The sequence below is a fragment of the Asterias rubens genome, chromosome 4 (assembly GCF_902459465.1).
Source record: "Asterias rubens chromosome 4, eAstRub1.3, whole genome shotgun sequence".
Classification (NCBI taxonomy): Eukaryota; Metazoa; Echinodermata; class Asteroidea; order Forcipulatida; family Asteriidae; genus Asterias; species Asterias rubens.
Window position 1 is genome coordinate 19,999,539 of NC_047065.1, and position 13,563 is coordinate 20,013,101.

The 13,563-nt window shown below is 40.9% G+C and overlaps 1 protein-coding gene across 1 annotated transcript; it reads right to left on the bottom strand.

The window, feature by feature from the left end:
• Positions 1-506: 506 nt before the first annotated feature.
• On the bottom strand, positions 507-4,415 carry LOC117289165. Its single transcript, XM_033770163.1, has 2 exons — positions 4,178-4,415; positions 507-1,309 (listed from the first exon to the last, which is right to left on the bottom strand). Exons 1-2 carry the CDS (start codon positions 4,413-4,415, stop codon positions 1,083-1,085), a joined length of 465 nt encoding a protein of 154 aa, XP_033626054.1. The 3' UTR covers positions 507-1,082.
• Between the last annotated feature and the right edge of the window lie 9,148 nt (positions 4,416-13,563).

The window sequence follows — 13,563 nt, forward strand, 5'->3', positions numbered from 1 at the left end:
AACAAAACTCTTTCCAAAAAAAACTTCAACAAATGCAGCGATATCAAATTGAGAAATGCATACTTTTATTTGAGCTATTTTAAGTCACAAAAACTACAAATAGATACCGGTGGAAAACGTTGTTGGGTTTGTTTAAGTATTTTTAGTGCATTACTGCAGTGTTGGTGAAACACATGAAAGTAAACGATAGGCTTATTATAAGATATTTTAAACAAATATTAAAACTTAAAAACTTACTTGGTAACGAGCATTGGAGAGCTGTTGATAGTATAAAACATTGTGAGAAACGGCTCCCTCTGAAGTAGCATAGATTTTGAGAAAGTGGTAGTTTTTCCAGAAGTCTTTAATTCCTATCTGAAATCACACAAATTCGTCCATGCAGATTGTTTTTTTCTCTCATCATTTTCTCGCAACTTCGATGACCAATTTAGCTATAATTTTCACAGGCATGTGATTTTATGCTTATGTTGGGATACACCAAGTGATAAAACTGGTCTTTGACAATTACCAAACATACCTTCCCTTTAATGAGAAAAAACACATTGTAACAATTTATTGTTGGTGTTTCTAAACGAGGATAGGCACTAAAAAAAACCTATATATGGCCCCACCTTTAACTGAAACAAATACAGTTATCTCAGGTCACTTTAGCTTTTATAAAATTAGCGTTATATACAGAAGTGAATTTCAAAGCGGTGCTTTGTCATATTGTTTTGTATACATTAATATAAGTACAAAGTCAGTACGCGTCGAAAAGCATAACAAAATACATAACATTTAAGAACATCGAATTGTGACAAAATTAATTGGCTCTGCGAAACTAATAAAGCTTTGTATTTTAATGACAATACTAAAAACATAAGTTCACAAAGCCGTCTTCTTTGTAATGTATTTATCACTGTCGGTGGTGTTTTTTTTTTTTTACTGGTAGCAAACTTGCCACTACGTCCTTGTCATGTCGTGTTCAATTTAGCGGTACTATTTGTTACATTATGTGCTTAAGTGTTCCTTCAAATAGTTTTAGATTATACAAAGTGCACTTCCGTAAACGAGAGAGCACAACGGCCCACCAAACAAAAAGATCATATGTTCTCAAGAAGGCTAAATTTATTAATTAAAGAGGCGAAGCGCCTAAGGAGATTTACCGACTGATTCGTATCGAGGAGTCGATGGTGGCCGGACCGTCTTCGTAGACCGTTGAAGAGCTTATATGTCGGTAACGAGTAGAGCCGCTTGGAGACGTGGACCGTCATGGGTGGACCTCCATTCCGCCGGCCGTAGCGAGGTGGGTCGGACAAGGGTCTTCTATCTGCGAAATCAGAACATAAAATGTGAAAACTGATCAACAAAAGAAGATAATATTTATATTGTTTTAATAGATGTTAAATTTGCATCGGGGATAAAGAATATTAATTTTTGGTTTTTACCGTACACCGATGTGTGTGTTAGCACTGAGTGTATACTCAGTACTTCTCCGAGTCCAGTGAAAAAAATCACAGGCATGTTACTCGGGTGTGATTCGAACAGACGACCCTTGCAATTCTAGAGCAGTGTCTTACAAACTAGACTACAGAGGTTGCCCGGTCGCTATAGAGGCAGTTCGAATCATGTTTTGGCAGCGGGTACCGCACCGATACAATAGATGTTAAATTTGCATCGGGAATAAAGAATATTAATTTTATATTGGTTTTACCCTTACACTGATGTATGTTAGCATTGTATACTCAGTGCTGTCCCGAGACCTGTGAACATAAATCACAGGTATATTACTCGGGTGGGATCGAACCCACGACCTTTGCAATTCTTGAGCAGTGTCTTACCAACCAGAAAACAACTCGTTCGTGACAGATCTGTTTTGAAAATCAGCGAAATCTCAGCCAAATAATAGTTATAACCAAGTCTTAAATGGTGCATGTATCCACCAATAAGAGAAACACTTGTTTAAGACAAAGTTCGAAGTTTTTAAAAAATCATAAGACCGGTTTATGTAGCACTTTATAATGGTTTTTGCGGCACACAGTCGGCTTGTCATGTTGACCAAATTAAAACGCTACGCAGACTCTTTTGTGGAACGCAACCCGTCCAAATGTTAAATCAACGCAGATCTGAGGACCTCTTTTGTTCATTACTACACTGCAAAATCTAGAGCAAGCTATGGTCAAAAGTTGAGACCAATTAAGAACTCACTCCGCGGCAGCGAATTTAATAATGAGAAAACCTCTCCATCCACCAAGTTGTTCCCGACCGTTGTCTGCCTCCCAATGTAGCCTTTAGTAGTAAATATGCAGGACAGTTCTTTATCGAACGAAGTATTTCCGAATCGGGAAATCAACCCCGCGGCAGTAGAAACTAAATTATAGCAAAAATTATAACTCTATAGCAAAATATCTAGATATTTTTGTATACAGTTATCGCAAACTGAATATACTCAGTCACCTAATGATGACTAGAGCAACTAGTCGAAGCGTCGATCCGCCCTAGTAATACTATAGTTAACGAGCAGGACAGTTCTTTTCAGAACTGAGAAGTCTCCCGAACCCCCGAACATCTACTCCACGGTAGTAGAATAAAGCAAGACAGTTCTCTAAAGAACAAACTCTACACATAGCAAGTAGATACACACATGGTGTTACCGCAAACCAAATATATATTGATACCTCAGCATGCAATACCTCAAATCCTATTTATGAACTTTATTTGACACCTCTCAAAACAATGCCTCAACATCCACATCAACGCCAATAATATGCAGAACATGGTCAAAATGGCAATGGTGTAAAGTAAGTTCGTTAGATATTGGCACCTGATTGTCAAAAACAATAACGAGTACTGTTTGGAAATAATATAATTCCCCTCTCCTTCAAACAAATAGAAAATTAAGATAGTTAAAGGCAGTGGACACTGTTAGTGATTTCTCAAAATAATTGTTATCATAAAACTTTTCTTGGTGACGAGTACTGGGGAGAAGTTGATGGTATTAAACATTGTGAGAAACGGCTCCCTCTGAAGTGCCATAGTTTTCGAGAAAGAAGTAATTTTCCTAGAATTTGATTTCGAGACCTTAGATTTAGAACTTGAGGTCTCGAAATCAATCATCTAAACGCACACAACTTTGTGTGACAAGGGTGTTTTTTCTTTCTTTCATTATGATCTCGCAAGTTCGACGACCGATTGAGCTCAAATTTTCACAGGTTTGTTATTTTATGCATATGTTGAGATACACCAACTGTGAATGCTAGTCTTTGACAATTACCAATAGTGTCCACTGCCTTTAAGAAATAAAAATGTAATCACGTAAACGAAATGTCATACATTTTATATTACTTATTAGTGTAACAATTGAACGTTTGATATTAAAAACAAAAAACGAGAGATTTTACTTCGAAATGAAAAACTTATTTACCAGTACCGGGTAATAACGCGACTCTCCGAGAAACAACGATCTGTGCTTTTAACTTTATTTTCTCAAAAACTTGACGACTAACGAAGCTGGAACTTATACGGGCAATTTATATGATATATGTCTTTATCTAAGGTTATCAAACCATTTTAAAGGGTCTGGGTACTTTTTGAAGAAAAAAAACATAATATCCGCACATTAAACTTACACAGTTTGAAGAAAATGATGGTAGAAAGCTTCACATAAAATATTACTTGCTGATGTGATGAAGTTTTTGACAAATGAGTAAAACAATGTAATGAACATAGTTTTCGTCTCAGTGATCATGAGACGAAAATTGTTTAAGCATGTAAAAATGTTTGGGGTCTTTTCATTACATTTTTTGTTACTCATTTCAATAAAAAAAACTACAGCACATCAGCAACTAATATTTTAAGGTATGCTTTCTGCTATCTTCAAACGGTGTAAGTTTAATGGTAAGTCTGTTGACATTGTGTAATGCATATAGGATTTGAGGCATTGCGTGGTGATGTATCAATATATATTTGGTTTGCGGTAACACCATGTGTGTATCTACTTGCCAGGTAGAGAGTTTTCTTAGAGAACTGTCTTGCTTTATTCTACTGCCCGAACCCCCGATTATCTACTCCGCGGCAGCGGAAAAAGGCAAGACAGATCTATAAGAACAATCTATACCTAGCAAACAGATACACATGGTGTAACCGTTTTGTGTTAAAAAAGGTACCCGAATCCTCGAAACGTTTCTCCAGTACTTACCCGGTGGTGACGCTCTGGTTCCGGAGTCAGACATCGCACTCGTGGCAGTTCCCATGCTAGCCAATAGCTGATCGCAAGCATTCTGCAAATACGACGGTAATACTCTATTAGGCTGACAGAGATCCAATGTAGCCACTCCACTGGTTTGTTGCATTGTTCCGGGTGCGAAGGCCACCAGCACGGCAAAGAGAACAAACCAGGCCCAAGTCATTGGTGGGAAGCTACCCCTGAACCACATCACGATCGTCTGAATCTCGTATTAATGCGGAAATAGTTTACAATTCAAAAGGCCCCTGTTGGTGATGGTGATTGTGATCAGGACAGCACAGTCTGTGTTGTAAAGATATCTTACCCCCACTCAACAAGTTTGAAGATTTAGACGAATCATTGGTGAAGTGGGCCAAATTGAACATTAGTACAACTATAATGTTACCCACTCGCCGGTACTTATGCGACGGGTCGGCGAGGAGGGCCGGTTTAATACAGTTGGAGGATGTAAACTTGTACCTCACCACTTTTCTTTCCAACTTGTCTCCTAAGAATCTGACCAATGGCTGTGAAGATGATAACCCACGCACAGACATGTCAGTGTCATCTAACTCTGTGGGTGCACCGTACCTTTATACCGTCTGCAAACGCCTCTATCATCGTCTGACATTTCCCTGGACATTTCCCTGGACAATTAATTCTTCCTGTTCCTTTCTTTCAGAAAGAAAAATAAAGATTTCCTCCATGTTTGTGTTTGATTGATGTTTTGAAACTGTGCTCCTTGATGAAGGCACATTGTGTTGACGTAGATCAGATGCGAGTCTCGTGGTAATCTGGGCTCCTGAAAAATAATCTTTGGAATTTTAATCCAAGGCTGAACAATGTGATTTTGTATATCTGCATTGTGATTGACTGATTTAAATGTCCAACTCAAGAAGAGCAAACAGCTAGAGTGACGCAAATATAACATGTGAAAAGGAGCCTGGATCCAGGAAGGTCTAAAACGGACTCAAATGTAATCCTTCAATGATGAAGACATTGTTGATCATGCAGGCGATACCGGGGTATCCAAAACCAACTTGATGGCTTATGGATTTGATAACATTATTAGTATTTTGGAGTTGATAATAATAATAAATATATATTTAATGTTTAATGAATAGGGTAGATAGCCTTACCTTTCGATCCAAACCGGACCTTATTCAGAGGCATAATCAAGTACAGACAAATACATATCCATTTATAGAAAAAAAGGGAAAAGTATTAAGGGCTAGGGAAGGATAAAAAAGCGGGAAAATTATAGATTTAATGTTTGGTTTTATGTTTGTTGCTGAGTAATGCCCACATAATGACGCAAATGTGTGCGTTTGGTGTTAGTTTCATTCGGGATCGAGCAAAACGTGTTTCAAAGAAGCCATGGATCGACTCAAGAGAAGACATAATATTCAGTAGTTTCATCGGTGCATGTTGCGGGCGTATTCGAACATAATTTGGGAACATGACCACTGCTTTTAAAGGCACTGAACGCCCTTTTGTTGTCAGAGACCAGTAGTCAATTGGTCATCAAAGTAGCAAGAGAATATTGGAGAAAGAAACACCATTTTGCGCAAAATTAATTTGTGTGTTTTGCTTTCAGAGGCGTAAAAAGGGGCCTCGGGCCTGAAGTCTTTTCATATTTGAGTGAGAAATTACCTTTCACAAAAACTGCGCTACTTCAGAGGGAGCTGTTTCTCACAATGTTTATACTATCAACAGCTCACCATTGCTCGTTATCAAGTAAGTTGTATATAACAATTACTTTGAGTAATTATAAAAAGTGTCCTGTGCCTTTAACGAGTATGGGAAAGATAACTCCAGCACTTTTAACAGGTATAATGTTTAAATGAGACTTACACAGTCTATTATGCACTGTGACATCACATCTTGGTTTGCAGTGATGATTGGTACAATCTTTTAGCTCTTTGGGTGAAAGCAAAGCCTGGCCGATTTCCGAGTCAGCATGACCCTGTATTCTGGGTGAATTCAATTAACACTTAGACTGGCCAAACAAACAACAACCATGTTAGGAAAACCGTTGCAAAACAGCAGTCAACAACCACACCAACAACAACAACACCAACAACAACAACAACACCAACACCAACACCAACACCAACACCAACACCAACACCAACACCAACACCAACACCAACACCAACACCAACGCCAACGCCAACGCCAACGCCAACGCCAACGCCAACGCCAACGCCAACGCCAACGCCAACGCCAACGCCAACGCCAACGCCAACGCCAACGCCAACGCCAACGCCAACGCCAACGCCAACGCCAACGCCAACGCCAACGCCAACGCCAACGCCAACGCCAACGCCAACGCCAACGCCAACGCCAACGCCAACGCCAACGCCAACGCCAACGCCAACGCCAACGCCAACGCCAACGCCAACGCCAACGCCAACGCCAACGCCAACGCCAACGCCAACGCCAACGCCAACGCCAACGCCAACGCCAACGCCAACGCCAACGCCAACGCCAACGCCAACGCCAACGCCAACGCCAACGCCAACGCCAACGCCAACGCCAACGCCAACGCCAACGCCAACGCCAACGCCAACGCCAACGCCAACGCCAACGCCAACGCCAACGCCAACGCCAACGCCAACGCCAACGCCAACGCCAACGCCAACGCCAACGCCAACGCCAACGCCAACGCCAACGCCAACGCCAACGCCAACGCCAACGCCAACGCCAACGCCAACGCCAACGCCAACGCCAACGCCAACGCCAACGCCAACGCCAACGCCAACGCCAACGCCAACGCCAACGCCAACGCCAACGCCAACGCCAACGCCAACGCCAACGCCAACGCCAACGCCAACGCCAACGCCAACGCCAACGCCAACGCCAACGCCAACGCCAACGCCAACGCCAACGCCAACGCCAACGCCAACGCCAACGCCAACGCCAACGCCAACGCCAACGCCAACGCCAACGCCAACGCCAACGCCAACGCCAACGCCAACGCCAACGCCAACGCCAACGCCAACGCCAACGCCAACGCCAACGCCAACGCCAACGCCAACGCCAACGCCAACGCCAACGCCAACGCCAACGCCAACGCCAACGCCAACGCCAACGCCAACGCCAACGCCAACGCCAACGCCAACGCCAACGCCAACGCCAACGCCAACGCCAACGCCAACGCCAACGCCAACGCCAACGCCAACGCCAACGCCAACGCCAACGCCAACGCCAACGCCAACGCCAACGCCAACGCCAACGCCAACGCCAACGCCAACGCCAACGCCAACGCCAACGCCAACGCCAACGCCAACGCCAACGCCAACGCCAACGCCAACGCCAACGCCAACGCCAACGCCAACGCCAACGCCAACGCCAACGCCAACGCCAACGCCAACGCCAACGCCAACGCCAACGCCAACGCCAACGCCAACGCCAACGCCAACGCCAACGCCAACGCCAACGCCAACACCAACACCAACACCAACAACAACAACAACAACAACAACAACAACAACAACAACAACAGTAAAACAACAACAACAATAAATCAACAGCGGCAACATCAACACACACAACAACAAAACTTTGAATTCTGTGCAAGCAGGAAGTTATACAGAAATCCTCTTTCCTCAAAATCGTAAAAAATCAGTAATTTTTTTACACGTATTAAGCTCATTACCATAGTAGAGATTATACGATTGTACGTGTTTATCAAAAATTGTTATAAAATTAATGCAAAATTGAGATTGTCCATCAACTTTAGTAACCACAACATTAGCATCATCTGGCGGGTGTTTTGGTCAGCATTTTGTAGATCCGTCTTTAATGACTATCAAGGAGGCTTAACGATAGAGGGTAAAAGTATAGGCTTTCTAATGTAACTCTCTTATTAAGTAACTCATCTGTATAACACATACATGGGAGCTTCAAACCTGGAGAGCGGGTTGAATGACTTTATCAACCTCAAAATATAAAAACACCACTTCAACCTCCATTATGTATGGAGGATTGCCTGATAGTGATACCTGTTTAAAAGCTTTCACCTGAGGTCTCAGCGGAAATATACTTGGTGAATAGAAGTACAAAATATACTAATGTATTCCTTCATTATGGTGTGGTTTTGTGGGTTTCATTTTTTCATTTTTTTTTTCTTTCTCGATGAGAGTAGCTCGGTGATTTCTCGTGGGAGTTTATAAGTTATTAAAATAATAATCATTGAAATGATATTAGCAACAATAAACCGCGTTTTAAGATGCGGGTGACGCGCAGACTTATTGACAACGTCGGGTGAATGAGGGCAAGGCTTTTTTTGTAGTAAGTTTTTCAGTTCGGAAAAAAGGTTGAGACAAAATAAATCACAGTTGATGCAGTTTTCAAACAGATTTGGGCGATATTGTCAGGGAGGAAATAAATCCAATTTTAATTCTGTAATGTTTTGTGTAGAAGAATGTATGTCAGTAAATGATGACATCATAATAATATTATTTAACTCGTAATGAACCCTTGATAGAAAACAATAAAATAAAGGAACACGTTGCCTTGGATCGGTCGAGTTGGTATTTGAAAAGCGTTCGTAACCGTTTGTTATAAAAAGCATATGGTTAAAAAAAGATGTTTAAAAAGTAGAATACAATGATCCACACACATTTGCCTCGAAATTGCTTGGTTTCTTTTTACTTTGCTAACTAACACGGTCGGCCATTTAGGGGAGTCAAAAATTTGACTCCCATAAATGGCCGACCGTGAAAATGAAAACCACACGCAATTGTGGATCATTATATTCTACTTTTAAAACATCTTTCTACCCATATGCATTATATAAAAAAAACGGTTACATACGCTTTTCCAAAACCAACTCGACCGATCCAAGGCAACGTGTTCCTTTAAACTTTCCCCAACGCGTGAGTAAAAGTTTTGTTTCTTGTGTAAGCTTTCTTTAAACCCCCACACTACTGTATGGCGCACATATGACAATAATCAGAAGCAGATATATTTATATCAATGACGTGATGTCTCCGTTATAAATAGAGATCATCTCTATTGACAATCATTCAAGAAATTCAATATTTACTCTGTATTCCCGAAACAGAGATAATGTCTATGTTTTATTAAAATAATAATAGTGGCTTCTAATAGTGGTCAGATCCGTCATTCAGTGCTGCTCAGTGCGCTTCAATGTGTGGAACTACGCTCGAATTATGACTGTATACGACGCTTTGAAGCAGTGGTAAAGCCATTGGACACTTTCGGTACAGATACAAAAAAAAAATAACAGATTTACAAATAACTTACAGGGTTTACAGAAGGTAGTGGTGAAAGACTTCTCTTGAAATATTATTCCATGAAATGCTTTACTTTATAGGAGTCAAATTGTTGACTCCCATAAATATAATGGCCGACCGTGTTAGTTAGCAATGTAAAAGGAAAATCACGCAATTTCGAGGCAGATTTGTGTGGATCATTGTATTCTTACTTTTAAAACATCTTTCTACCCATATGCATTTTATAACAAACGGTTACAAACGCTTTTCAAAGACCAACTCGACCGGTCCAACGCAACGTGTTTTTTTTAAGTGCTTTGTAAATGCAAATAAGATGTTTAGTTTGTCTACATAGCACCATACATTGGTTTACAGGGTGCTATCGCGCACTATGCAGCCAATCATATTATGAGTAATGTATCTTTTTTGAACATTAATAGTGAGGTGGATTAAGGACAAAAAACACGAAGATCGTGACACGGCGGACAAAAGCACCAAATTTTCACCAAAGCATCAGTTTGACCCGTAGATTTCAAAAAAGTCATGCTCCAAAAAATCTGAGCACGGGATGACCTTGAATTACGTCATTATGACGTCATTGCGTCTTTTAATGTAATAAAGCAAACGCAAATACCATGGTTGGATTTCTACATGCCAAAATTATGTTTCTAACGCCAAGGAATTGAATGAGGGTGGTATTAGTTTGTAACAAATTAATATCCTTATGGTGACTATGTTCATGCTCAAAAAAATTGCAATGACCTTGACCTTATTATGACGTAATATTATATTCAAAATGGCAGTCATTTCCTTAAAACAGCATAACTTTAGTTATGTAATGTTGATGCAAGTGATTTTAGTTGCGAATTATACATATCGGAGGCCAAGGAATCGAATGAGGGTGGTATTAGTTTGTAACAAATTAATATCCTTTATGGTGACTATGTTCATGCTCAAAAGAAATTGCAATGACCTTGACCTTTTTATGACGTAATATATTCAAAATGGCAGTCATTTCCTTAAAACAGCATAACTTTAGTTATGTAATGCCGATGCAAGTGATTTTAGTTGCGAATTATATGTATCGGAGGTCAAGGAATCGAATTGCAACGTTCTTGTTTCGCTGAAACCAACAGTTTTATGATTTTTGTATTAAATTTTATTTCTTTAGCATATAATAGTATAACATACGTCATCATCACTGAGGACAAATCAGTGGTTTGTATTAAAATATTTTAATATGTTTGATTTTCAGCTCATGGTTCTGATGGCTAGCAAACCAACGTTAGTAACATTTGAAATCAAAACTTGAAATGAATTGAAATGGTTTTGTTTCAAATTGAGACAATGCAATTGCCATATACAACTTTGTAAACTGTTTTTGGGGGCAACTGGTGTCGAAAATGTCCTACGATGACCAAACCACTGATAGTTTTGGAGATCAAAAAACACAAGTATAAACACCATGCATCTGGATTGCGTCAGGTGGTGCCAACAATGTATTGACTGCTATTTTTAGATTAAACGAATGGTATCCAGATTTCTACCACACACTGACTTTTGTTTGAAACCGGAACATGTTCTAGCTTAAGACAAATTGTACAACGATCTAAGCTCCACTATCAGCGACGTCCCAGAGCAAGATCCAATCTTCATCCTCGGGGATCTGAACGCCAGAGTTGGTGCCGATCAAAAATCCTGGTTTTCCTGTATGGGACAGTTTCGCATCAGAAAGTTATAAATGAAAACGGTCAGCGTCTTCTTGAGTTCTGCTGCACAACACTCTCTGCATCACTAACACTTTCTTCAACACAAAGCCCCAACACAAGGTATCCTGGAGACACCCTAGATCAAAGCATTGGCACCAACTTGACCTCGTGCTCACAAGACGTAGGGACCTGATGGGCAGCGTCAAGATAACCCGCAGCTACCAAAGTGCAGACTGTGCACGATACAGACCACTCGGGTGTGCAGCAAAGTAAAGCTTCAACCAAGGAGAGTTCATAGATCCAAGAAGGCAGGGCATCCTCGCATTGACACGAACAAGATTCACAACCCAGAGATGGTGGAAGCGTTTGTCCAGGTCCAAAAAGATGTCTTGCCAAGAGTACCCTGAGATGCATCCTCTGCATCTCCTTGAGAGACCACATACCAATAACACATTGCTTGATAGAGCGGCAAGTCTCCATGTTTACCACCCTCAAGTAGAGACGCATGCCTTAGCTGGGACATGTCACCAAGTGGAGGATGGACGTATCCCAAAAGACCTTCTGTATGGAGAGCTGGCATCAGGGAAGAGGCCGTTCGGAAGACCCAAGCTGCGCTACAAAGACACTTCCAAGTGTGACCTCAAGTCACTTGCCACCAATACAACCACCTGGGAAGCAGCCACTGCAGACTGATGCGCCCGGAAGGAGGAGGTGCAGAGAGGTATTTCCAAGTTCGAGGAAGACCTGTCGCAACGAGCAGATGAGGGATGACTCCCAAGGAAGGCCCAGACTCAAGCAGTTAGAACAGCTTCATCTTTCACCTGCAGTTACTGCGGTAGAGACTGTCATTCCCGCATTGGACTCTACAGCCACACCATACGCTATTCCCTAGCCGACATCCAACGGCACAACTCCGTGGTTCTCAACGATTGACGGATGCCTACTACTAATAATACAACAAACTTCATTTTGACCCTCTGTAAGACTTTTTTGCAACCTTTCCTGTGAAGTTTCCCATATGCGCTATTCAACATAATTAATCTCCCCTATAACCTATATCCGGTCAGAATCATTGTGTTTCATTGTGTTAATGTGTTTTGTTTTGGTTGATAGTATATTGTTTATGATATCATAAAGACATCACGGTATCTTATAGATCAGTGCCATGGTAATTGTACCATATGAACACAAAAAGGTTAGCTACTTGGCGAAACCACACGACATTAATTTTGTTTTCAAACTTTGTGTTATTTGTGTAGTGTTGATGATGATGACGTCATAATTACATCAATATACTCACCATAAAGGATATTATTTTTTACAAACTAATACCACCCTAATTGAATTCCTTGCCCAGAAACATAATTTCGGCCGGTAGAAATCCCATTGCATGGCATTTTCCTATGCTTTATTACATAAAAAGAGGTTATGACGTCATAATGACGTGTTTCAAGGTGATGCCATTCTCAGATTTTTTTTGAGCATGACTTTTTTTAAATCTGTGGGTCAAACTGACACTTTGGTGAAAAAATGGTGCTTTTGTCCGCCGTGTCACGATTTTTTCCTTAATCCACCTCACTATAATGCCCAAAATATACCTCTATGCCACCGTGTGTGAGCAACGCTACCAAGGCCACTTAAAAATCATTCTTTCATTTGAATAAGTTCGAGACATTTAATACAAGTCTTAATCCCCACTGTTGGTACAGCTAATCACATTGTCATCGCGAAGATTGGAGTAAACATAATTTATACATTCAAATGTATTCCTCTCTTCTACAACTCTACAGTGGTAGAAATACAACTCAAATAAATGTGTTATTCTATGTATTAATAGCTCTTTATACATTGTGTATGTTTTATGGAAAGAATAACCTTCAAATATAATTGGCTTAAAGCCCGGTTCTTCTCGCAAATGCGAATGCAATACGATTGTTGACGTCACAAACTCGCAACTCTGCTCAACTCCTGCGAAACGTTCAATGGGAAAACATTCACATTGGCAGGAAGTATGAACCGGGCTTATCATGTTGTCGGTCTCCCCACTGGACTGGTTGCTCAAGCCTGCTCAGACATCGACACTAAAGACCTTTATCACGCTTACACCATCTTGGTCATATTCCCTGTTTCCAATAATAGCATCAATGCTAACATTCATTGCGCATGGCACCAGACTATTATTTCGTCCAGCCTCAGTTTGGTTACAATGAGTTGGAATGGAGTAAAATCAAGATGACCACACCGTGATAAAGGTCTATACTCGACTCATGGAACCTAACTCGGTATTGTTTCTCAAGTCTGCATCAAGTAGCACCTTTTCTCAGTTTACTCCTCTTATCTCAATTACAGATCAAAATGTATTTATACTCAATCTAACGTGCTGTGTTCTTGATTTCGATGTGCTATG